The 26,384-nt window shown below is 42.1% G+C and overlaps 2 protein-coding genes across 2 annotated transcripts in view; one reads left to right on the top strand and one right to left on the bottom strand.

The window, feature by feature from the left end:
• Positions 1-26,384, top strand: part of RSPH14 (radial spoke head 14 homolog) — a 213,290-nt gene that overhangs the window by 19,409 nt on the left and 167,497 nt on the right. The window lies entirely within an intron of this gene.
• The window catches only part of GNAZ (G protein subunit alpha z), a 103,293-nt gene continuing 90,819 nt past the window's right edge, over positions 13,911-26,384 (bottom strand). Inside the window, exon 2 of the mRNA XM_077834868.1 lies at positions 13,911-14,255. Within this exon, the coding sequence (XP_077690994.1) occupies positions 13,911-14,255 (345 nt within the window). The remainder of the gene's footprint in view (positions 14,256-26,384) is intronic.

Genomic DNA, 26,384 nt, shown 5'->3' with positions numbered 1-26,384 from the left:
TTAGTGAGGATATCCCTTTCCTTGTCCTGGGAGACTTTGGCCCCTTACCGGGACCATGTCAGACCCAGAGCCCCATAAGTGTTTTCAGAAGGTGCATCCTGTGCCCATCAATTGTACTGGAGACCAACGCGCAACTCTAGTGTCTTGTATGTCTGGGCAAGACTCTCTCAATAAAGCAATGTTTTGCTGTGCCCTCACTTCTCATGCTGGAAGGGAGAAACACGTGGGGCTCCAGGCTCATCTAGCTTCTTGATGCCTGCATCCTGATACTCCAGTGGGCCCATTCAGGGAATTAAAACCAGACTCTGTGTTGAGGTCCTCTGACACATGACTCCAGGCTCACTTTGCTTCTCTGGCCATCTTCTATTATGGGTTCAAGACTGGAATATCCTATGCCTTATGCTGGGAGTGAAGCTCTCATCCAGCACCAGTTAAATCAAAAGCAGCACTGAAGACCAAACCACCACTGCCTGTAAAGGCCTCAATAGCCTTGATGCTGATGCAGGAAGCACCCACCTAAGTGTTTACCTTCACCTGGCACCACTGACCTTGGGATATTGGACTTCTTTCGTTGCCTCAAATCCAGGCGGCATGGAATGATATCATGCAGGGCCCTCTTGTGTTACGCTTGTGGCTCTACATAGAGGACTCCGTGAAGGCCATTTTGGAAGGCCACTTTGGTGGCAGTGCCCATACTCCTTTTGGTACCAATGCCCTCAATCAGAGCCTATTCTTCATCTGGTGCCAGTACAACCTTCCTTACTGGCACCAGATCCCTTACATATGCAGGGGGATCTGCCTATATTTGAGGAATGGAATGAGGCTTCAGAGAAACCATATAAGTTACCTTTGGAGGAAAGTACAGATCTCCACAGCAGAAAAACAGAGTAGTGCTTCATCTGTTTATCATCCTGATGATCAAAGATATTTTCAGGAGCAAATGGAACAACTGCAAATACTCTCCAACTGCAAATAAGGGTCAAAGCACTAGAAAAATCTAATTCCCTATTTGACATATCTCAAATGCAGACCATGGAGAATTTGGCTCTGCCTCTTAGCTCTGGCTGTCCCAATCCAGGTAAGGATATCTGTCTATTTCCCCTTTCTTCTCTTCTCTTACCCAGTTGTGGTCTCCTGTGTCAGTTGAAGGACATACAAAATTCTCCAACTAACATCATGGTGATGCCTGCAGCACAAGAGAGAGTCGGGGCAACAAAATGTTTCATTCGACTTCTTCTGACAGAGAGGAACATAAACTAAGTGCATTTGGCAGCTCTTAGTCAATAAGCCTTCAGATGGTCAACTATCAGGCAATTGTCTCACTACAGTTTGTTTTCTGGGATGCCAGGATCCCTGTATTTGTATTCTCTTCTGTAAAAAACAGAGGATGTAGTCATATCATATGATGATGATAACTCTCTTTCCATTCCATTAGTATCTCAGGCGTATGTTAATCAGCAGCTACTAAAGACAGACATTTTAAAATCAGCAGGTCCAGATAACTTGCATCCAAGAGTTTTAAAAGAGCAGGCTGAGTTGGTTGCTGGACTGTTAATACTGGCTTTCAATAAACCTTGGAACACTGGGGAAATTCTAGAAGACTGGAAGAAAGCTAATGTGCCAGCTTTTACAAAGGGCAAACTGGATGACCCAGGTAATTTTAAGTCTGTCAGTCTGACATCAATCCTGGGCATGATGATGCAGGCCTCTGTTAATAAAGAATAAAAGAGGATAATACAATTAAAGCCAATCAACGTGGGGTTATGAAAAATAGATATAGTCAAACTTGATACCTTTTGATGGGCATACAAGTTTGTTTGCAAGTTTATTAAAGATAATAGTGTTACGTAATGTACTTAGACTTCTGTAAGCCATTTGACATGGTACTACATCGCATTTTGATTAAACAACTTGAACAAGTAAAAATAGTGTGGCACAGATTAAATGGATTAAAAGATGATTAACTGACAAGTATCAAAATGTAAATGGAGAATCATCACCGAGTGGAGGGTGTTTATAGTGGAGTCCTGCACAGATCAGTTCTTGGCCCTACACTATTAACATATTTATCAATGACCTGGAAAAAAACATAAAGTCATCATTGATAAAGTTTGTAGATAACACAAAAATTGGGGAAATGGTAAATAATGAAGAGGACAGGTCACTGATACAGAGCGATCTGGATCACTTGGTATGCTGGGTGCAAGCAAACAATATGTGTTTTAATACAGCTAAATGTAAATGTATATGTCTAGGAACAAAGAATGTAGGCCATACTTACAGGATGCAGGGGGCTCCATTCTTGGAAGCAGTGACTCTGAGAAAGATTTGGGGGTCAGGGTAGATATGAGCTGAACATGGGCTCAAAGTGTGATGCTCTGGCCAAAAGGACTAAGGCAATCCTGGGCTGCATAAACAGAGGACTCTTGAGTCAGAGACGAGAGATTATTTTACCTCTGTATTTGACATTGGTGCGACTGCTGCTGGAATACCGTGCCCAGTTCTGGTGTCCATAATTCAAGAAGGATGTTGATAAATTGGAGAGGGTTCAGGGAAGAGCCATGAGAATGATTAAAGGATTAGAAAATATGCCTTATAGTGACAGACTCACGGACTTAGTCTATTTAACTTAACAAAGAGAAGGATAAGGGATGACTTAATTACAGTCTATAAGAATCTACATGGGGAACAAATATTTAATAATGGTCTCTTTGAATCGTATAACACGATCCAATGGCTGGAAGTTGAAGGTAGACAAATTCAAACTGGAAATGAGGCATACATTTTTAACAGTGAGTGTAATCACCAAGTTTCCAAGGGTTGTGATGGATTCTTTATCACTGGCAATTTTAAAATCCAGATTGGAAGTTTTTTAAAAAGATTCACTCTAGGAATTATTTTGCGAAGTTCTATGGCCTGTACTATACAAACAAGAGGATCACAGTGGTCCCTTCTGGCATTAGAATGTATGACTCTCAGATTCCTTGCCAGAGGAACAGAAGAAAGCAGGCAAGACTCTGGTCGCCAAAGGTCATTGTGATGGGTTCCCTCTGATGTCCCACTTAGAACTGGGATACCATTGAGCCTGCCTGTTCCACCAGCCTGGGTTCCCCTTACTCTGTGCAGCTGTGACAGGCTCTCAAGCCCCCTTCCAGCACACACACAGGTAGAGACACACCCAGTTGCAGTTATATTCACACAGATGCTGAGATCAGCTCTGCATGGAAGAGCTCAGCTAAGGAATTGCCCAGCACACAAGTGCACACCTCCTCTGGAGTGTAAACCCAAAATTGTATCGTCTTGCACTGCACAGAGAACTATATAGCATAAGATCATAAAATTCTCCCTCTCCCTCAGTGTGGAGAGAGAGATATGCAACAGCTTTCTGCTCCAAGTAGGAGTTCCACACTGGTTTTAGAGACAAACCAAGACAAGTTTATTAACTACAAAAGATAGATGTTCAGTGATTATAAGTGATAGCAAACAGATCAAAGCAGATTACCTTAGTAATTAAACAAAAACCGCAAACTGAGCTTAACACAACAGATAGGTAGGATATGAATTAGCAAATTCTCACCCTGAGTGATAAACAGGCTAGCAGATTCTTAAGCACAAGTTGCCTTGGCTTTCCCAGGTTTTCATACACAGGCTAAAAATCCTTCCAGCCTGGAACCATCAATCACTTCCCACAGTTCAGTCTTTGTTCCTCAGGTGTTTCCAGGTGTGTTGTTATAGGGAGAGTGAGGTGCCCCCATGATGTCATTTTCCCCCTTTTATATCCTCTCCCCACTTGCGGGAAAGCTCTTTTGCTGTGACCTGGGTCAAACAGTTCCCATTGTGTAGTGCTATCTCTGAGAGGTTTCTATTGTACACAGTTCCTGGAGTAATCCTTGTGCTTGTGTGCATTTCCTCAATAAGCCATTAACATTGTTTGGTCCTTTTACTGTCCTACCTGAAAGGCTGGTTGTGGGTGTTCTCAACTTCAGGTCATGTTTCAGCACCACATACATAGCCACACTTCAGAACTTCACATACATCAATAGCATATACAATCCAATGAGATATTACTGTCTAGCAGATGAAGACTTTTAGAATGACACCTCACAAGGCATACTTTGTATAAGAGCATCCTAATTACATGACAGTGGTGAATATTGGGGTGTCAGGGTGTCACAGTTGTATGTTTGCTGACACTCTCTAAGAGAAGCATATAATGCCTCAGACACCAGTGCAAGGCCAATGGCTACAGGAGTGGCTCTTAGGAGGTACTCCTGGCTTAGATCCTCCGGTCTCACATTTGACTATCATGGAAAATTTAAAACATTTCATCTGGGGGCAATGGCCTTTTAAGCATAAAAAAGGAGGTGACCCTGAAGAAGATCAAAGGTCACTAAGGCCGCTGCCCACTTCCTGGAACTAACACAGTCCTCTTACTCAGCTGAGAGGAGGTTCTCCTACCTTTCACTCCACTTGCAGAAACAGACTTCCTTAACACCAAGGGATGTAGTCCCAGAGGTGGTAGAATCCTCTTCCTAAACCTACTACTGGCAAACAACCTCAGCATTATAAGAGCATGATTCCTCATTGCATGTTCTCATAGCCCTTAGCAGCAGCCCCCAAACATCAATTTTGATATAATTGAGTGCTATACACTGATTTGCATCTCTGATGGGGTACACAAATCCCACAGGGGACCACAAGGGGTTAAGGAGCTGCTCTTGGCTCAACCAGCTCCATCTGGCCACACCTGCAAGACATGCACAGTCTGGAGAAGGAGTTTAAAAGAGAAGCTGAACAGCTCACTTGTGAGCAGACCAGGGAAGAGAGCAAACTTCAACCCTCAGCTCCTGAGAAAGGGCTGACTGAAGACAGGAACTTCCCTGACTACCACTGCCTGAAAGTCCCTCCCTGAGGGAAGGGAAGGCCTGACCCTGATACACCCCGAGAGAGAGTCATTCCCCTCTCTGTTACTAACTCAGTTTATTTGTGTTAATTCTCTTTGCTTTTTGTTTATGGATTATACCGAAAGGAGAGGGACTTTGAAGTGACCTGGCCGGAGAGCAGCCTGCAACAACAGACCCCAGTGGAGAGAGATCTGCCACAACACACCCTGCCCCAAGGAGATGCCAGTAATGAACCGATCCTTTTACAGCACCACATCTCATGTCCATCCTCCCTCATCTGTTCCCTTTGGACTTTATCTCTCCTCTCATAGAATCTGATGCAAGATTACTTCCAACAGTGGTTACTAGACATCATCAGCGACAGATATTCCATCCAGTTCTGCATCAGGCCACCTCGCCATCTCTCTCTCATCCTCCTTAAGGACCCATTTCAAGAGAAGGTCCTGCTGGGAAAAGTGGATTCCCTCCTCAGGAAAGGAAAAATAGAAGAGGATCTGTAGGAACACAGTGAAGGAATTTATTTTTGGTATTTCCTGGTCTGTAAAAAGAGCAATAGTTTGAGATACATCCGAAACCTCAAACATCAACAGGTATATAAGAACATTCAAGTTCAGGACACTTAATCTAAGGGACATTATCCATTCCTTATCTTGGGGAAATTGGTATGCAGCTCTCAACTTTCACGTGGCAAACAAACAGAGTCTGGATATTCTGTGTTGTGACAGGACACTACCACTTCAAAGTCCTTCCTTTTGGCTTGTCCACTTCTTGTATGTCTTCACTAAGTGCCTTGTGGTGGTGGCCCTTTCTTATAAAAACATTAAATTCTTTTAGGCACCACTTGAGCTGGACTGGCTTATCAGTCTGCCACCATCTCTTTTTAGAAACAATTCCAGTTATAATACTTTCCCAACTCTCAAAAGTGTCTCTTCCATCCCATCCTTCAACAGCTAAAGAAATAATAATCTACATAATCCATGGATAATCGGTGTTGAAGGGGAAAAAAATTCTTTTTGAAGCCAGTGTTGCTGCATGGAGTGCCAAAGCTGAAGGAGGACAGATGGCACCCTCATTTCAACAGATGAAACATCTATTCTGTGAATGTCATCTTTGCCAGGGTGAAGTGGAATCCCAGGTGTATTACTGGACTTGTCCTTCCACATAGTAGTGTACTGCATCACTGATGAACAAGAAGACTGAGGAAACAGATGCATATTTAATTGAATGATTTATCAACATCCGGGAAAAGACTGACTCCACCATGTCTGAAAAACCAAGAAAGGTAAAAAATTGTGAAACAGGAAAGAGGAGAACAGGTGGATTATGGGAAAAATATAACCTAACCCAGAACATTATTTTTTCCTTAGATATGATAAAAGTGCATTGCAGATGAATTGCTCACATTGGCTATATTCAAAAATCAGGAGTATAATCTAAAAGTAAGAATGAAGAGTTATTTTCAGCAAAGCTAATTCACACAAAGGGATGAATCCATTAAATAAATTAGGTGGAATTTGGGGTCAAGGAGCTGTTTTCGCAATCTTTATGTCAAATGTTTGAGTTGGCTGAAGATGTGAATGGAATACAGTCTGGAGGGTAAAGCAAAGGACTAGGACTTGGGGACTTTGGTTCAACTCCAGTCCCTGGGATAGGCTTCCTGTGTTGTCTTTGACAAGTCACTCAGCCACATCTTTGTGCCTCAGGTTTGTTATTTATATGTTGGGGATAATAAAATTGCTCTACTCCATCTGCGTGCTAAGCTGAATTAATTAAAGTTTGTAAAGAGCCTTGAACTCTTCAAATAGAAGACACCACAGAAGTTATTCATAACACAAAGAACAAATATTATTGTGCTTTCATGAACAGAGATCGTCTCTGAATCACAGGATTTAACAGCAAAAAGCAGCTATTTAAGAAACAAGTACTGAATATATGGAAAGAAAGATGATTTAAACTTAAGTGTAAAACTGCATTCCTCCTTTCCTTCTCTTTACCCTCTTCTGGGGCTGAGTAAGCTATTTAAGTGATCTGCAGTGCTTCACCTTTTCTCTTCTCCCCTGAGACTAGTTGTACTGTTGCAGCTGTAAAGGGACTGTTGCCCCCTTACTAACATTCAGTGAGGGTGTTTTAGTTGCTAGCTCCCAGTACTAAAAAGGGGGAAGGGTCGATGGGGAATCAGGACCCTGAGACTGACAGCCCCCAGGAACAATGGGGAGAGGCCAATGCTCCAGGTCAGTCTGAATGACAGGGCGGGCAGGCTAATCAGGGAGTCAGGAGGCCAGGGAAGTCCCATCCTCTTCTGTGTGAGCTGGAATTGTCTGGCTCAGACAGAGTGGGGCTGAACTAAGGAGAAAGCAGGGGCCCAAGCTAAGCTGGGGAGCAGAGCTGTGCCAGATCCAGAGGGACCAGAAAAGCAGCCCAGAGAGAGCAGACCCTGTCCTGGGAGTAGAGCTGCAGCCCAAAAGCTAGAGGCACAGCCCAGGGAGAGCAGACTTGCCCTGGGAGCAGAGCTGCAGAAACCAGAGCCAGAGGGGCCGGAAAAGCAGCCCACGAAGCAGGTCAGTGTTGGGAGCAGAGTCACAGAAGCAGCCTGCAGAGCAGACCTGTCCTGGGAGCAGAGTTGTAGCAACCAGAGGCAGAGGGGTCAAAGAAGCAGCTCAAGGGAGCTGGAGTAAGAGCAGCAGCAGTGCTGAGACAGAGTGGTGGAGCTGGGGCTGGAGCAGTCCGGAGCTGGGTGCGGTGAGGAGCTGGGGAAAGCGAGGTGGACCCTGGGCAGCGGGCCCAGCACAGAGAGACGCCTCAGCCAAGAGGCTCTGCAGGCCAGGCTTGGATCGTAACCCTGACAGGGCGGGGGTGACACTGGGAAGAAGGGTCCTACCACTTAGAGCCTGAGAGCGTGTGGCCACCACCAGAGCAAGTGTCCAACCCACAGCATCCCTGCAGCACAGTCAGGGCCTGAGGAGGCAGCCTGGGACTTACAAGGAACAGACTGTGAACTGCCCTGACATTCCAGAGACACTGTTTGTGAAGTTCCCTGCCACAGCGCAGGTTGATGTGTTTCCTTTAACCTTTCCCATTTTTCCTTATTCTTTTTAAAATTGTTGATTAAATAACTTGCATTTGCTTTGAATTGTATGTAATGGTCAGTGGGTCAGAGAAGTGCCCAGTGCAGAGAGAGTACCCCGGATTGCGGACACCCTAGCCCCTGTCCTAGGTGACCACAGCAGGGTTGGGGGTCGAGCCCCCCAGGAATCCTGGGCCCAGCCTTGTTGGGGTTACGAGGACTCTGCCAGACAGGAGAGTGGAATGGGAGTCCTCAAGGGCAGGGAGGCCACTGGGTAAAGGAAGTGGGAGCGAGGACTCAGATCCTTTCGCTAGCCCACTTCACCGGGGTAGTGCAGAAGCCAGGAAAGTTCCCCACCATAGCAGGACTATTCCCCCGCTTACACAGTGAGTGAGATAGATGTAACCAGTGCCCTACGGCTGAGCATTTCCACTGCCTGTGGTGCTGCTGTTCAAGGACCTGCCCAATTAAAAGATTTTTTTTTTTAAATTAAGGAAACTTTTCTCGCAAGTTTCTCTTGTCCTTGCTTACATTGCCTGGCAGCCATTACCATTTCCAGATATCTGTTCTGCTGCAGTTAAGAGCATTGCTTACTTCTGATTCCTCTGGCCATTTCTTGTCAACCTGGAATGGCCATAAGAAGTAGTATGGAGGCTAGTGCTGAAATGAAATGGTCACACTGTCAGTCAGTACAACATATAACTCAAAAGGAAGCATAAACCCATTTTACAACTTTATTTTCCCAGTTCAAATTACTGATGATAGCAGATTATGATATGGAGGGAAATCTAGACTGCAATGCAGTCCCAGTATGGGACAAATAAATGCCTTCATAGGGGCTAGTACAGAGGTGGGCAAACTACGGCCCGCGGGCCACATCCAGCCCGCAAGACTGTCCTGCTGGGCCCTTGAGCTCCCGGCCAGAGAGGCTGTACCGTCTCCTCCGCCGCCTCAGCTCACCATGCTGCTGGCGCTCTGAGTGGCGGGGCTGCGAGCTCCTGCCGGGCAGCACAGCTGGCAGACATGCTGCTCTAAGCCGCATGGTAAGAGGACGGGGGGGTTGGATAAGGGGCAAGAGGTCCCAGGGGGCAGTTGGATGGGGCAGAGGTTCTGGGGGAGGGCGGTCAGGAGACGGGGAACGGGGGGGGTTGGATAGGTGTGGGAGTCCCAGGGGGCCTGTCGGGGCGGGGCTGTGGATAGGGTCGGGACAGACAGGGAGCAGGGGGTGTTGGATAGGGGGCGGTCAGGGGACAAGGAGCAGAGGGGGTTGGATGGGTCGGAGGTTCTGAGAGGGGCAGTCGGGGCGGGAAGTGGGAGGAGGCGGATAGGGAGCGGGGGCCAGCCTGTTTGGGGAGGCACAGCCTTCCCTACCTGGCCCTCCATACAGTTTTGGAACCCCGATGTGGCCCTCAGGCCAAAAAGTTTGCCCACCCCTGGGCAAGTACTTTCACCAGTGGACTAAGTCTAGAACAGTGATACTGACAGTCGTTAATGTGTCTCCTGCGGCTCTTTGCAGCACATGATATTAAAATACTGTGTGATTTAATTATTAACCAATCTAAGTTATCAACTAATCAAGATGCTTTTTCTATGTTATTAACCAACTGAAGTTGATAAAATAATACCTGATTAATCATTTTGCTGTAAGTATATAATAAATATAACTATAAACTAAATATTTTCCCTGTCATACTGTTTAAATATGAATATATAGTACTATAGTAAATGAAACAATGAATTCATACTACTGTGGCTCTTTTAGGTAACATTGATCACTAATTTTGTTCCTGAACCACTGAGGTCTGGGTATCACTAATTTAGAGGATCTTGCACTTATGCATTATAATATTATCAAACATTGGCATTTATAGTTGATAGGAACCATAACAAGTCAGCACCTTGAATACTTGAGAGGGATTTTCTCATAATTGATTTAGGGCAGTGCTGAGTGCTTTTGAAAATCCCACTGTTAGTTTATAACTTGAGACAGTGATGCCCATATACCAGGGGTGGCCAAACTTGCTGAGCCTCTGAGCCACATACAATAATCTTCATAACCTCCAGGGCTGGGCATGCCTGCCGATGCTCAGGACTGCCCCAAGCCCCACCACCCCACTGCAGAGCAGAAGCCATGAGCTCCCCCCTGCCAGTGTGGTAGGCAGAGAATGGGGGGCATGGTGGGCTCTGCGAGCTGCACTTTAATTGTAAAAGAGCCACATGTGGCTCGTGAGCCTCAGTTTGGCCACCCCTGCCATATGCCATTTGACTACTTTTGTACCCTCCCAGTGCTGTTGAAAAATATTTGCTCTGAACTCAGACCATTGCCTTTGAATGTACTGTAGTCCATATAGCAATCTCAAATTCCTATTAGACTGTGCCGCCATGTTGCTTAAAGAAATCCTAGCCAACCAGCAGACCAAATTTTGTGATGAATCCTGGTTCCGTGCAATCTGAGGCACGTTGCTCATACGCTAAGATGAAGCCTGAATTTAGATGTTTCTGACTCCCTTAAAAGAGAGTAGGTTCTTAAATAAGAGATGGGAAAGGTGTGACTTTGGATGCACACATGGTGACATGTATAGAGGCAAATCAAAGGGCTTCAAATTCCCCCAAGCACTTAGAATAAGAAAGGAGTGCACAGTGAAATTATTATTTCCACAGCTGATCTTAAATGTGATAAACAAGGCTGAAACATTGCAAGTCAAACCAGACTTTACCTCTAAGGATGTTCTTTATCTAAGATCTTTCCAGCAACTAATCTTTCCAATAACTTTAATGATTAGAGAAAGGAAGAAGGAAAAGCTCCATACTAGAGCTGCAGCAGCTGTCGTGCCTTCAGGTCACATTATTGGTTTGTATTGCTTGTCTGGACAGCAGTACAGCTGATTATGTTGCTCTTTTTGCCCTGGGCTCCAAGCATTGAATCCTTCACAGCTAAAAACTCTTTTCTCTTTGAGTGAGCACATGGTAGATTGGGCCAATGTATCTAGGAAGTTTTTCCTCTCTAACACTGGACTGTTTACCTTTGTGAGTTATGGAAATCAATTACTACTATTTCACTCTTGTGGCTGTTTTGCTGAAAACAGTTTAGCAGGTGGGAGTTAGCATCAGAACCTTTGTCCGATCATTTATATCCTCATCAATTCATACCAAAAGAGTGACAGCAAAACCTTAATGACAATCTCTGCAGTACTAAGGTAGAATAATGTTACTCATGGGGAATGTGTGGCAGCCAGGTGTGCCACTTTCTTGATACAAGAGGGCATGAAGTTGGAGATAATGTTTTGCATTAGAGTGCAGCCTAGGTGAAGGTGTGGTATGTATTGCTTTTTGGTAACTGTTGGAAGTAGAAGTGAATGTTTTGTAAAATGTAAGAGTATGTTATTGACACCATTGTAGATTATTTGAATGTGACAATGAATCCTGAAGACTTCCCTTAACTTCTTCCTTCCATATTTTTATGGTTTTCGGTGAGTGGCGTGTGCCTTGTTATCTTTGTTTGTGTTATTGTAGATGGATGAGATTTCCAAAGAGCCTAAGGGCAAATTTTTGAAATTTTCAATGGGACTTTTGTGACTAAATCACCTGGGCTTCATTGAAAAATCCTCCATATATGGCCAGCATTTTGAAAAATGGATGCTCTTAAATCCATATTGAGATCCCTAAATAAATGGCCTGATTTTCAAACGTATTAGGCAACCAGCAGTACCTGTTGATATTAGTGAGAATTGCTGAGAGCTTGGCACTTTTGAAAAATCAGGCCACTTCTTCAGGCCCCTAAGTATGAATTTAGAAGCCTAATTTTAGGCATGAATTTTTAAAAATCTTGGCTATATACATACCTATATATAGACATATATTGCTGAACATGAGGCTTGTGAAAGCACCACCTAGAGCCAGGCAATGCAGGTGGGTGTCATGGAAGTTTCCTCCACAGAGCTCCATCTCAATCTTGAACTGCAGTACCCCTCCTAGAGTTACTACTGGCCCTTTTCTGAGGAATCCTATTGAATTTTGTGGTGGTTTTGTCAGAGGGAAAAACATCCTCTCTGAAGTAATTTGAGGCTTTAGATACAATTTTTGCTGTACACTAAGATTATCCTTAATCTTGGTGGATGAACTGTGAAAAGAGGTTTGTAGCAAATGAACAAAATTCTGCAGTCTGGCAAAAAGATTTAGAAACATCATTCAATTGTGCAAACTATTAAATTGTAATATCAATAAATGAACACACTGTGGACCAGTTCGGTATCATTCTGATTATTTATTTTCTTAATGTGGACAACCTTTAACTTTGATGGTATAATTAACTTTTTTTCTTTTAAATTTCTTAGAGCCCTTGGCTGAGAATTCTCACACTAATCTTGGTACATGTGGGGAACAAAGGAAGAGAGGAGATTTTCCATAGTGTGTGTGAATGTGCTTTACAATTCTTGAATGTATATTTACACATTGACTTTACACTGAAGTCTGTAAGAAGTCTTTTCTATGGAAGGGGGTGGGGGGTAAAGAATCAAATGACCAGAGATTTAGGCCCATTTGATCCATGTGAGATTTTCCAGTATAGTCCCACAGAGCTCGTCTGACATTCAAATATGCCATAATTTCGCTGAAACAGTACTATATCCAGTAGTATTTCTGTACGAGATGAAACCTGGAACTAAGGAATGCATCTCTTCTGTTTCTTTAATTTCACTAAACTGCAAATAATTTAAATTATTAAATTCAAATATCAAGACATTTAGTTATTGTTCATATCGCTCATCTGTTAACCTTCTAATAATACATCACATTTTTTAAATAAAAAACAACAAAAAAGACTTTAAAGGCTATATAATACACAGTTTCATTGGCTCCAGCTCCCTGGGAAGGCTTTTACGATATCACTGTATTTCCCAGAATTTCTTTGGAGCAATGGAGCAGAATGTCCATTGGCAACTTTCACACTCAGCAATCCAGACACTAAAACGATAGTTTAAAAAATTACCTTGTGATTTTTTAAATTTTTTTGATTGTGTCTGTGTTTAAAAAAAAGAACACAGCTTTTTTTGACTTTCAGGGTTTTTTTTGTTTGTTTTTTTGTGAAACACCACAAGACTTGGCAAAAAAAGATGTAAAGAAGACTCTTGATGTATAAAATTCCTCACTGGTAGAAGAAACACTGACCTTGATTTGGCCTAGTTTTAATTAGTTATTTCATTCATCTACTCTTGCTGCATATTTTGAAGCTTTGAAGAAAGGGCTAAAGGTCAGGCTAGAAATCATAGAACAGTTCTGTACCAACAATTCCTTTAACAGGAAAGGTGTCCATGACATAATGAAGCAGAGCAGAAGTGTGTAAATAGTATATGCTGCGAGTTGTGTGCATCTCTTTACATGATGTGTGTGTATATACTGTGTGTGTGTGTGTGTGTGTGTGACAGTATGGTGGATACGTTTGCCTTCTGTACAGCTGTAAGGAAGACTCTACTGAAATTCTCCTGTTCTGTTGCCTTTAGATTGGAACTAGCTCTTCTCCTAGAAAAAAAAACTGCAAGGCAGGCCCATCTCCCATTCAACAGCTCTGCATCTTCCTCGCAGTAAAATGGATTTTAGGACAGTTGGATGAAGTATTATTTCTTACACAAAATATGGTAGCTCTGCCATCTGAGGAAAATGAAATGAAACAACAGAATGAGCCAGCGGTGATTGTGGTGATAACATTTCCACATAGTTACACCTCAACTTTTTTTTGGAGCCTTTGCACCCTGCAAAACATGTATTTTTGAAAAAAAATGTTTGTGGCGGGGATAAGAGGGATGTGTGGGGGCTGTGAACATAATTCAGCTTTCCCCCTTCCTCTCCTTGGGCTTCCAAGTACTACCCCATTGTTTCCACCACAAATGGAGGTGGTAAGACCCTTTTGTGTCACCTCAGGAAAACAGACTGAGGCCCATAGATTTTTAGCAGAGGCCAATATATTTGAGATTGTTCTGAATGATGACATCTGTCACCGCATCAAAAACAAACTGGATATTACTGGTATCAGTGGCACAGGTGAAGTGCGAATAAATCTCCTTGGTCTCCTTGTTGCGATTCAAGTCCTCAAATTGGCGTTGGATGTAGACTGCTGCCTCCTCGTAAGTGTTTTGGCCCTTGTACTCAGGAAAGCAGACTGTTAGCGGGATGCGTCGGATTTTTTCTGCCAGAAGATCTTTCTTATTCAGAAAGAGGATGAGGGAAGTGTTGATAAACCAGTTGTTGTTGCAAATGGAGTCAAAGAGACGCAGACTCTCTGCCATCCGACTCTGCAAGGAAGGAACCAACAATGTCAGCAACAGTTTGTGAACACAACTATATAAAATACATAGAAATACATAATCACAGCTGTTAGTGAACAACTCCCTTTTGTTTAGAATGTTCTTATCTGTTTCTCATTCCTGCTTCCTGTCTGACTGTACATCTTACCTTAGGATGAATTTTCAGGAACCTTAATTCACTTAAGTTGACATATTACAGTTCACTATAGATTACAGCTTCATTTAGTTTGATTTAATTTTTTTTAATAATCGGTAACTGTGAGGCAAAGTCAGACTGAAGTTTTTAAGAACAGCTGCTGTAGTTTTTCACTGTTTTCCACAATCAGGCTAGCATTACAAACACATTTTTTGGGCTGCAATGACCAACAAGCACATAATTTTACAAAAATAGAAGAGTAGGTTTATGGCCAGAATAAAGCAGTGGAATTCACACCTGTCTGAGTTAGCAGCCAAAGAAAGAATAGCTTATTGTTGTAAGGATAAATTATATGAATCCAAAGAAATTTGGACACTGTTTCTAGATATATTTGAATAAAAAATGTTGAAATGGCTCAAAGAATGCCAGACCTCCATTCCACCAAACCTCTTCTCTTTCCCCCTTTCCACCTGGTCCATTCCTCCCTTCCTCTTCCTATTTATGTATGTCTTCACCGGTTTTGTTACAGGTATCCCCAACCTAACATGTTATATCTATGTAGTATTGTCTGGTCTTGAAGCTTTGACAAGTTGTATATATAAATTATGCAATTTTACTTCATTTTTGAATTGATCCCTTTTTCTCCTGTATTTCCTTTCCCCTTTAATAATAGTAACTTTGGAAAGGTATATATGAAAAAGTATATTTTCCTCCAGATGGCCAAATCCATTCTCAGACAGAAGGGGCAACTCAAAATGAAGATAGAATTTGGCTAAAAGGGTTTAGTAGACACCTCTGATCTTCCACTTGCCACTTTAAACTAATAAGTACCATTGACAACACGTTGAAGTGACTGACAGGAACCGTTTATTTTGGAAATACCAATTGAGTCATCATCATCAGCGATCCCTCGATTCAAGGATGATCTCTACCACAGATTTACTATGGGTCCTGAGATGTCTCAGGAGTCCGATCCTGGAACCACAGATCCACCTGCAGTAAGTATAGACATTTCCTGGCAGGCCAGATGCCTGCTGGGAAAAAGTTCTTTCTTTTTCCTTCCTTTTCAGCTTTGAGGGCAAGGTGCTTTTCCTCAAAGCGAGCTACTGCCTGATGGAGGATGTGGCACATTGGGGTCAGTTGATGGCTTGTTCCTCCCACCTTGTGATGTCCATCCACATCAGTTTTCTTGAAATACGCTTTCAGTGTGCCTTTGCAGCGTTTCCTCTGACTACCACGGGATCTCTGAGCATGGGTGAGCTGAGACTAGAGGACTTGTTTTGGGAGGCGAAAGTCTAGCATCCACGCACAATGTTCAGTCCAGTGGAGTTGCTGAATGAGGATCATTGCTTCAATGCTGGTGACATTGACTTCAGTGAGGAGGCTGGCGTTAGTGCAGCGATCTTTCCATTTGAAGCGAAGGATCTTCCGGAGGCATCAGTAGCGCTGGAACACTTTTACTAGTGGGGGTGCTAAAAGCCAGCCCCATTACCCCTGTCCATCCACCCCCGCAAGCTGGGTCCAGGAGCAGGGCCATGTCTACAGGAGGGGGGAACCCAGACAGAGGTAAGGGGGCCAAGGTTGGGGGTGGGTGCAGGGCCAGCAGCTGGGACCCCACATGTGGGGCCGGGAGCAGAGCCCAAGGTGCAGGGCAGAAGCTGGGAACTTGTGTGCAGAGCCGGGGTGGAGCCCCCGGCATGAGGGCAGCAGCCAGGACCCCATGTTGGGAGCCAGAAGCAGAGCCCCAGGCATGGGGCTGGGACCCCACATGTGGGCCTGGGAGCAGAGCCCCATGTAAAATATGGGGGTGCTGCAGCACCCCCCATACCCGTAGTTCCTGCACCTATGGGAGGCATCGTTGGTGGTACCTCTCCAGACTCTTGAAGTGCTGTCAATAGGTCACCCAGGTTTTGCACCCATAAAGGAATGTTTGAATAATAATTGTCTTACAGACCTGGATCTTGGTGTCCTGCCATGGGTCATGGTCTGTGAAAACGCATCAGAGCAATTTTGCAAAGGAAGCACTTGCGCACTAGATCCTGTGCTGGATCTCACTGTCAATTTTTGCATTTTGAGAAAGTTGGCTACCGAGGTAGCAAAAGTGCTCGACTGTCTCCAAAGTCTGTCCCTCGATAGTGATTTGTGGTGGGTCATGTGCAAGGCATGAAGAAGGCTGACAGAGCACTTTAGTGTTCTCAGTATTGAGTGAGAGTCCTAGGCTTTGGTAAGCTTGTGCAAAAAAATACAGTGTGGACTGAAGATCATTCTCAGTGTGTGCGAGGATAGCAGAGTCATCAGCATACTGAAGATCAGTAATGGACACCTTGAGGACTTTAGGCTTCGAGCGGAGATGTCAAAGATTAAAAAGCCGTCCATCCATTCTGTATTGAATGTCAACTCCACTGGGGAGGCAATCTTTAACTAGCACTAAAATGACTGCTAAATAGATGGGAGAACAGGGTTGGGGTAATAATGCATCCTTGCTTAACCCCAGTTTTGATGATGAAAGGGTCAGTCTCAAGGCCATGACAGAGAACAGTGGCATTCATCTGATCATGGAGAAGCCTTAGGACCTTAATAAATTTTGGAGGGCAGCCAAATCTGGCCAGCATCTTCCATAGGGCTTCGCGATTGACTGAGTCGAAGGCCTTTGTCAAATCAATGAAGGCCATGTACAGGCCCTGATTTTGCTCCCGAGACTTTTCCTGGATTTGGCTGGCAATGAAGATCATGACAGTTGTCCCGTCAGTTGGTCTAAAACTGCACTGAGATTCTGACAATATTTTCTCAGCAAGGGAAGTAATTGGTTTAAGAGGATACAGGCAAACATTTTCCCTGCTGTAGATAGCCAGGCAATGCCTCAATAATTTCCACACTCCGACTTATCTCCTTTCTTAAAGATTGTAACAATGTTGGCATTTCTCAAGTCTTCTGGAATCTTCTCATTATACCAGATATGAAGAAAAAGTTTGTGGAGCTTACTTACCAGTTCTTTACCTTCAAACTTATAGACTTCAGCTGGCATGCCAGCTGCTGCTTTATTGTTCTTGGTTTGCATAATGGCTTGTGTTGCTTCTTCCAGGACAAGGAGGTCAGCAAGAGATTGTCTTTTATGTCGTTGAGGTATAGATTCAATAGTGGCATCAGAGACAGTTGACTCATGGTTCAAGAGTAACTCAAAATGCTCTTTCCATCTGGCTTTGGATGTCCTTAAAATATGTCAACCCATCTTGGGCTCAGAGTGGTGTGGGACTACGGGAGCAGGGACCATAAATGGTCCTTACTGCCGGAAAAAAGCTCCTTATGTCATGTTTATCAGCAAAAAGCTCAATCTCCTTGGCTTTTTCTCACTACCATTTATTTTTGATGTCATAGATTTTCCTTTGGGCTTCAGCCTTGAGTTGCTTGTATGACTCTTTCTTCTGCTGGTGTAATATGTCATTTTGCCGTAGCAATGAGCTTTTCTTTTCTGGTCGAGCAGACCCTGAATCTCAGCATCATTCTCATCAAATCAATCTTGGTGATGGTGGAAAATTGGTGGGTGACATAGCCAATGAACTCAGCATATGCCAAGAGAATGGCAGTCTTTAATCCTTTCCAGAAATTTTCATTATCATCATCAACTGTAGGCATAGCACTGAACCTCTCTTGGAGACACTGTTGAATTTTCTCCCAAGTCACTATATCTTCAAGGGACTTGATGTTGAATTTGTTTTGTACTGTTTTTGCCTGCTTGCAATGCCATGAGGCGATCTGGAAAGTCATGGTAGATCTAACAAGGCAATGGTCTGTCCAACAGTCATCGGTTCCATGCATGGCCCTCATGATGAGGACATCCTTCCGATCTCCAGAAGGTGCCAATGCCTGGGGCGAGGGTGTCTCCAGGTTGTCTTATACGTCTCACTTTGTCTGAAGAGGATGTTTGTGATGACCAGGCCATGTTCTACATATTTGCTCAGGAGGAGGATGCCATTGGAGTTGGCCTTTCCTACTCCTTCTTTTCCGATAGAGCCATTCCAGAGATCTGATTCATGCCTGACTCTAGCGTTAAAATCTCCAAGGAGCATGATCTTGTCCTCCTTGGGAATGTTGGTCAAGACTCTGTCAAGATCTGTATAGAATTGTTCCTTGATATCCCTGACAGCATCGAGTGTTGGGGCATATGCACTGATGACAGCAGTAGACTGGTTATTGCTGAACTTAAGATGAAGAATCATATGACATTCATTGATTCCTACAGGAAATTCTGTAAACTGACTGACAAACTTATTCCTAATTGCAAAACTGACACCATGAATGCGCCTGCCCCTTTGCAGATTTCCCTTTCCAGAAAAAGGTGTAGCCTCCACCTTCTTCTCTCAGTTGATCTTCATCTGGGCACCTTGTCTCACTAAGGGGAGCGACGTCGATGTTATATCTTGCAAGTTCCCTGGCAACAATAGCAGTTCTTTTTTCCAGTCATGCATTATATTTGTTATACATCAGGGTGCGAACATTGCATCTAGCAAAAGTCACTGTCTTTTTATAGCTTTGACAGCAGGCAGAGTGATCCCACTGGACGCGGTAATCCAGCCAGGAGTGGGTGAGACAGCCTAGGTTTTGGGCACCTTTTCTAGCCCTCTCCCCATGTGGGGTGAGCAGAGGGAATCCTAAAGAGGACTGCTCAGTTGTGATAGTAGCTGCCAAATTGCACCCCGTCTCAGTCCAGGTGCCAGACGACCATATAACTACCACCACCTACATGCAGGTTCGTGGCTAGGGAGTGCCAGATTCACTAATCCTGTCCCTATCACCACTAGTCTGTTGCCACACAACTTGGAAGGCTGGAAAGATGTTATTTCCCACTGGTGAAGCCTGTACATGATTTCTTTTAACATGGGGAAGCTGGTGCGCTTACAGCAACCACACAATCACGACAAGTTGGAGGTCTGGGGCCCAGTGGCAGGGAAAGTCTGCAACAATTGGAGATCTCCAATTTGCTGCAGCCTTCATCCGCTTTCACAGCTGTTAAGATCTGAAGATCCTTTTCCACCTGATCCACTGTTGAGGACTTGAGGGATTGGACCATGCTTTGTCTGGACCTCCCCTCAGACCTGTTTGTCTTGGGAGACCCTACCAGGAGCATGAAGCTCCCGACAGCATAGTTCTCCGATCATTGGAACAGGCAAGCCCCTTCAGCACAAGAAGGTAACAGTCCCCGAAGAGGACCTAAGAAAACTAACGTTGGATTGAAACATCTGTTAGAAATTGTGGGCCATATTTTATCCTTCTTCTGCACACTGTTCTCCCACATATTGTTGCTTTGAAAAATAAAGGCTGTTTATATGGGGACATCATAGAAAATTAATATGAATTAACTAAAGATCTGTATTTTAAGTGGATTAGTTAAACCGCATTAAACTGTGGTGTGAAAACCCTCATTCCGAATTAAAGTTGCCTTAATTTGATTTAGTTTAATTAACTTTGGAATACAGGGGTTTAACTAATCCACATGGGGATGTCCCCCCTGTAGATAAATGGCAGATGGAGCTGTCCATGGTGCCAATTGCTATTGGAAAGTTGCGTGCCAGAAAGGACCTTCTCCTTTGTAACTTACGTTTTTTTGTGCAGAGAAGAAAATTGTTCTAGCAGCTGTCAATATTTCAACTAAATATTGTCCAAAAAGAAGACAGACAGAAGTCTCACGCTTACAGATATTTACACTAAAGGACATTTCTTTCCAACACGTTGCAGATTAGGTACTAATTCCTGTAAAAAGTTTTATTGGGATTCTAATCTCAAAACTTTAGTCGGCTCTTTTGGTCTTAAAAGTTCAATGTTTTTTATTCAACATCAAAAGCCTTCAGATTCCAACCATTATGTGTGTACCACCACCACACTTGATAGTGACACACCATTAAATTTCACATAGTGAGACTCTCAATGAAAAAATATTGTCTAAAACTGTTTGCTGAGATTTCAAAATCATAAGATCAGACAAGAATTTATAAAAGATTTCAAGTTTACAGTCAAGGTCTCTTTATATGTGTTGAGGAATTTTAAATCATTTTAGAGTTGAAGTGGGCATCACAAATCTTCAAGCATTTGCCCACCTCTGATATTTTCAGTGTTCTCTTTTTAGAAGACAAGAGCATCTTTTAACAAAGTCATTGTGGTATTGTACAGGCCATCCTTTCCACTTAGAGCTGGTAAAGAAGCACCATCAATTAATCTTAACATATCACCAAGGAGTCATTCCAATCTTTTTCTTATTTTTGAATACTCTTTACTGATATTTCTTAATAGAAATAATAACAGAGCAAAGAAAGAAAATGGATACACAAAGGCAGAGGTGTTTTTCCAGCCATATAATATCATGATAATAATAGAAGAGATAGATAAGAATTGGATACAGGAATCTGCACTAGAATCCCCACATATGACAATATTTCTCAACTAACCCAGTAACTTAATTTCAGTCAATACTAGATTAGTCATGTATAATCCTCCCGAAAAAACCCCAATCCTTAGATATCCCAAAAATCCTTCTTCCTCCCTCAAGTTTAAAATAGAAAATCCTCATATCATTAAAAGGGAAGATGAAGAAGTACAATTCAAAACCCCATTTTACAAGATCTCAAATTATTGTAATTTAGATAAGAAAGTGCTTTGTGTTAAGACTTGAAAACATCCCAAGAATCCTCAGTATTTTGTATCTTATTAGACTTATAACTGCTGTGAAATGTTCAAGAAAGTGTGGACAGTGCCACAGCAATATGTGATTTCATTCTGAACAACTGGAAAGGTGTTAAGTATTACCTTTCGGAGCAGTTCACTGTATATGTATCCACGACCTGTGTAAAGTGAACTGAAGTCAATAACTCTCAGTAGCAGTTCTATTTATTTAAGCAGTGATATGTTCCTATCCAAATCTTATGCCCAATTTACGACCAGATCTTTGTGTCAAGATGTGGTTAATAAATTGTTTGGCTACAAAGAAGGAAACATCTTGGTGACATTTTCCAACCCCAGGAATAGTTTGGGTTTGGCAGGAAGGGGATATTTTTGTCCAAAGTCCCTTAAAGAACTCGGCCTCCAGATAGTCAAATTCCAAGGCTGAGTGTCGTATCATACTTTTGTCCAGAGCATTTAGTTGGTAGTCCTTGTAAGGGTGGATCTGGTGTAAAAATATGCTAGAATGGATTGGAGAAGACAGGACATGTTGTGTGTATTCTTAGTGGCAATCACTGTGTATGTATGTGTGAGAGGGGAGGATGCCTCAAGTGTCTTCTCATTGTCTCCCTTGGCTACCAGAATTTTATTCTCTAGTGATGTCACACACAAGTTGAGGGGCAGGGAGTAGTAATAGGAGGTCTCTGGTAGTGATGGAGCAGAGAAAGTCTGAGAGTTTCTTCCACAGGAGAGGGGAGAAATGTCTTCTGCCGCGCTCCTCTGCTGGTGATTACAGGTATTCACAACAGGAGGCAGCTGAACAGATCTGAGAACTTGTTCCTCAAAGATGTGAATCAAAGTGTTCTACTATGCTTCATTGGCTAGCATGATAGGAAAATTATTCCAAGACTGGGATAATGCTTGTCAAATGTATCTTGTCTTAAATTAGGGCTTCTGCTTTATTTGCCCTGGTACAACCCCACTGAAGCAAAAATTATTGCAGCATTGCCAAGTGCCTCTAAAAATGGTCTCTGTTTCTTAGCAAACTGTCATTATTTAAATTCTGTACCATCTAAAATTTATTTACTGCAGTTCAGTTCACTGGGTGTTAAAAGTGTGTCCCCGTTGTTCCCTTCAAATGTTTCTATCAGAAGCACTGGCATTTGGACATCTTGCATCTTCCTGGTGAGGCATGGGCTGATAAGCAGCCCAGAAAAAAATACTTTGTCCACCAATCAGGGGTAATGCACACATCTTTGGTTGCTAGAGAGGCAAGTGCAGATTCCTCATCATAAAGTACATGCTCTTCGTCCAGAGCATGAGGCATCTGGATCCTAATTAGTGCCATACTACAATTGCAGTGTCTTGAAAATGACAAGGGTTCTGTGTTTCCACTATCTCCTAAGAACTGTTTTTGAGCTCACAGAATATGCTTTGAGTTTTTTCAGTTTCAGGCTTGCCTCAGTTGTAGTGCTCTGACTGAGATCTGGGTTGTTGGGTACAGCTGATGAGGAGTGTTTTATTTAGGATGCTACAGCTGGAAATAAAATGATAAAGAGATAAAAAAAATTGCACAGGAGGCGAGACTGGAAAATAATCTAGGAGTTTAGTTTAGGACTCCCCTTTTTTCCTCTTTATCTGAGAAAAATGGCTGTGGCAAGTAAAAGAAATGAAAAATGAGTGGCAGCAAAACAGACACAAAAAGGCAGCCAGAAAAAGAACTGAAATAAAAAGAACAGATGAAGGATGAAGAAACTGAGAAGACGGGGAAAAAAGGAGTGACAAATGTTAAAAAAAAAAAAAAACCCAGAAAATGAAGCAGCAAATGAAAAAAAGCAGTTAGAGGAAAATGAGGGAAAGTGGGTAAAAATCCCTTACAACTACAGGAGTTAAACATTTTATAATTAAGTCAAATAGAAACCCATCAGGTTTGGAAGCAAACTGTATTTCCACGTATTTGAACAAGAAAATATTCCACATTCCATTTGAAAGCAGAATTTATTTTTTATCTCCTTGTGTTTTCTGAGATAAAGAAAAAAAGCCACTAGCCACACTAAAATATCATCAATTTTTATGTAATCTCTCTCCAGCATGGGGAGCTGGAGTAGTTTGAGTATATACACACAAATAGCCATACCTGTCTTATTGAACAGGATCAAAGAACACCTAAATGCATACTTATATGCAAGTGCCTGATGTCCAGGTCTAGAGTGGATGTGTAAACACAAGATGCTAGTTTGATGTAATCTTGGCTACAGGGTGGCTAATTTGTTTCTTGAACATTTACAATATGGATAGATAGTCAGGATTAAAACAGGCTCTGAACTCTTAATGAAACTCCTAATATTCATAATACAAATATATGATATGTGGAGCTAGTCATAAAATGCCCCTTCCCCTGCAGAAAAATGTTGACTTTTCAGTGAAAAATCAAAAGCCACAATATTCCAATTTGGAAATGCCATTGTGGTGCCTTATGGGAACTGTAGTTCAGATACCTCATACTCCCGTTCTCTTCTATAGATTGGGCTCATGGATATGATACCTCACATGACGCACCACAATCGTCTTTCCCAGTGAGGAAAGGCAGTACATCCTGGGAGTTCCTTGGTCACAATTCAGCATGGGAGAGGGAATCCAACTGAGGAGCCTGCCCATGGAGAAGAATAGGGACATGAGGCAACCATACTGCAACTCTCATGAGACACTGCAGCAGCATATCTAAGTTAAAATATTTTGGTTTTTGGTTAAAATATTTCAATTTTGATTTTAAGATAAAATCAAAATTTTCCTAAGGAAAGCAGACACTTTTTACAAAAATGTTTAGCGAGGCCTAACCGTATGAATTTTGAGAAATGTATACTGTGATGGCCATACCTGTTCAACATCAGCTAATATTCCAAGCCAATAAAGTCTTTTCCACATTCTGCAAGCTCAGAGCTGTTTATGTGACAGTTTCATTACTTTGCACTGTAGAGGAGGGATAGAATGTGAGCCTGCTTAAAACTCATTCTTAAATCCACTGGAACACTGACACAAATTAAGTTAATCATATTTGGAGTTGAGATCCTCCAGTCATATATATGTTCCTGTGACATGTGTCTTAGAAGGAAACAGAAAAGTGACAATTTACTATGGAAAATGGTTGCAGAATATGAGTGAGGCTAAGTGGTATGATGCTAATCCACATTGAATACAAAAGATACAATAGCTAAACATGATGATCTTAATCCTCAAATCAAGTGGATTTTTGCCATCTTTATGCTCCCCTGATTTGGGAACCAGTTGGAGCCCCTGGAGCAATTTAGGATCATAAGAGCTGTATCCTAAATTTTGGTATTTTTAATCTAATATTTTCAGTAATAGCTTGAAGTTATGGGACTACTGTTTTAGAAAAAAAATATTCCTGGTCTAATTGGTGGCTGTGCTGTATTACATCAGTGGACATCCTTTAGCCTATAGAGCTCATATGCCAATAAATAGACTCTCTCATAAGTTTCTGAGCAGCTGCAAAAGTAGTTATCAGACTGTAGGTTCACTTTCAACATATTTTAGCAAGCTAACGGACATTTCTGAGAATTAGTTAATCTCTCAGTTGTAGAGTGTACTTAGTGAAATAAACAAAACTAAGTAAAAAAACATTGGGAAGTGGAAGGTTAAACACCACCTGGGTTCTCATGAGGGAAACAATGCAAAATTCATAGAAAAGCATTAAAATACATAATCTTTTAATCCCATCTGCTTTATCTCACGCATCCACTCAGTGACTAGAGGAATTAGATTAAAAACAAATCTATAAACACACCAGTGAAATGCAGAACTAAATGTAAAAGCTCTCTTGGGTTCTAACATAACCAAGGATCAATAAAATCAAGGTCTTTACACAACATGTGCTGTGTTAGCACATTTGGAAAGAGGACTCACTAATGAGAGTAGTTCAGATTCAAAATACAATTGTAGTTTTCCTATACCAACCAGGGACACAAAATAGTGGAAATACTACACATATGCAAAACAGTCCTTAGTAGAATCTCTCACAAATGTCTAGACATTAATCAGAGTAATTTTTCTGCCTAAAAATCATCTCTTGGGCCAGAATATTATCCCTCTGGATCCATGAACTGTTCCACAAAAACAAATGGTAAAGCCTTACTAAATAAATCACCATAGCATATTTCTTGGAGGTAAATTTGGCCAGAACAACTTGGTAAACTGATCTCCTTTATAGTTTTGCTTCAGCCTGAAACAAATGAGTCTCCTGCAAGAAAATTATTTGCATAAGCAGATTTCTAACGTGTGTCAAGAATCTTAGTGGAGCTGTGAAGCCTTGCTGCAGAATCACACTTCCACATCTGGGTACAAAAAACACATACACTCTGAATGAAAAATCTAGATTTTATAATAATTTTTTACACTTACTTAAATAGCTCTTTCTATCTATGATTATGAAAATGTTTTATAAACATTGATTTGGTAAGCCTCAAAACAACTCAGTGAAATTGTTAAGTATTACAGATTATTCATTAGAGATGTGTGAAATGAAGTTCAGGGTTGAAATGACTTGCCCACAGTCAAACAATTCTGTGGTAGAGCCAGGAACAGAATTGAAGCATAAGTTCAGCATTGTCATGACATCTTGATCAGATTGTGAGAAATAAAATCTTATTACTTTGGAGTTTAACTTTGAATTTGGCTTTGAACGTTCTCTGTGAAGTTGAATATTATGGATCTGATTCATCACTGCACTGATTATGTAGGTGCACCTCAGCTAATTTTATGGAGCTCTACTGGTGTAAAACTAGACCAACACAGTAGCAAATCTATATTTAAAATTCTTTAATGATGATTTTTAGATTTCTGGTCTTCATTTTTCTTTGGAACTAATAAACTGAGTCCATTCATGGATAAATCTCTGCTTAGTATAGTAAGTTAAACTTTAAATAATTGTTGCAGAGATTTTATAGGATGTGGAAATTTCATCTCCAGGAAAACCATAAAATGAAGATTGATAACTTGCATTGCTCCCATGATGTCATTGTTTTTCATTGAAAAGGTCATTTCTTTATGTGCCAGTTCTACTTCAGAAGGTATTGGCAACTACCCACTTCTCAACATGTGTGATTTGCTGCTATTTACTTTTGTCTTTGTGTTGCACTTCTCTGCCCTGTGCCAAATCATGAGTTGTATTTTTCGTCACACTTACCCACAAAACAACCACCAGATTTCCTGAAACAATCACATAGTGATTGTTTGAACATCTGTGGTACATCTTAAAAGGAAACCTTGAGGCATGTCTCCTGTGGAATTGATCTAGTGAATAGGTCTCTGAA

The sequence above is a fragment of the Eretmochelys imbricata genome, chromosome 15 (genome assembly GCF_965152235.1).
Source record: "Eretmochelys imbricata isolate rEreImb1 chromosome 15, rEreImb1.hap1, whole genome shotgun sequence".
NCBI lineage: Eukaryota > Metazoa > Chordata > Testudines > Cheloniidae > Eretmochelys > Eretmochelys imbricata.
Note: the sequence above shows the minus strand (reverse complement) of the source record. Positions and strands in the feature narration are given on the sequence as shown.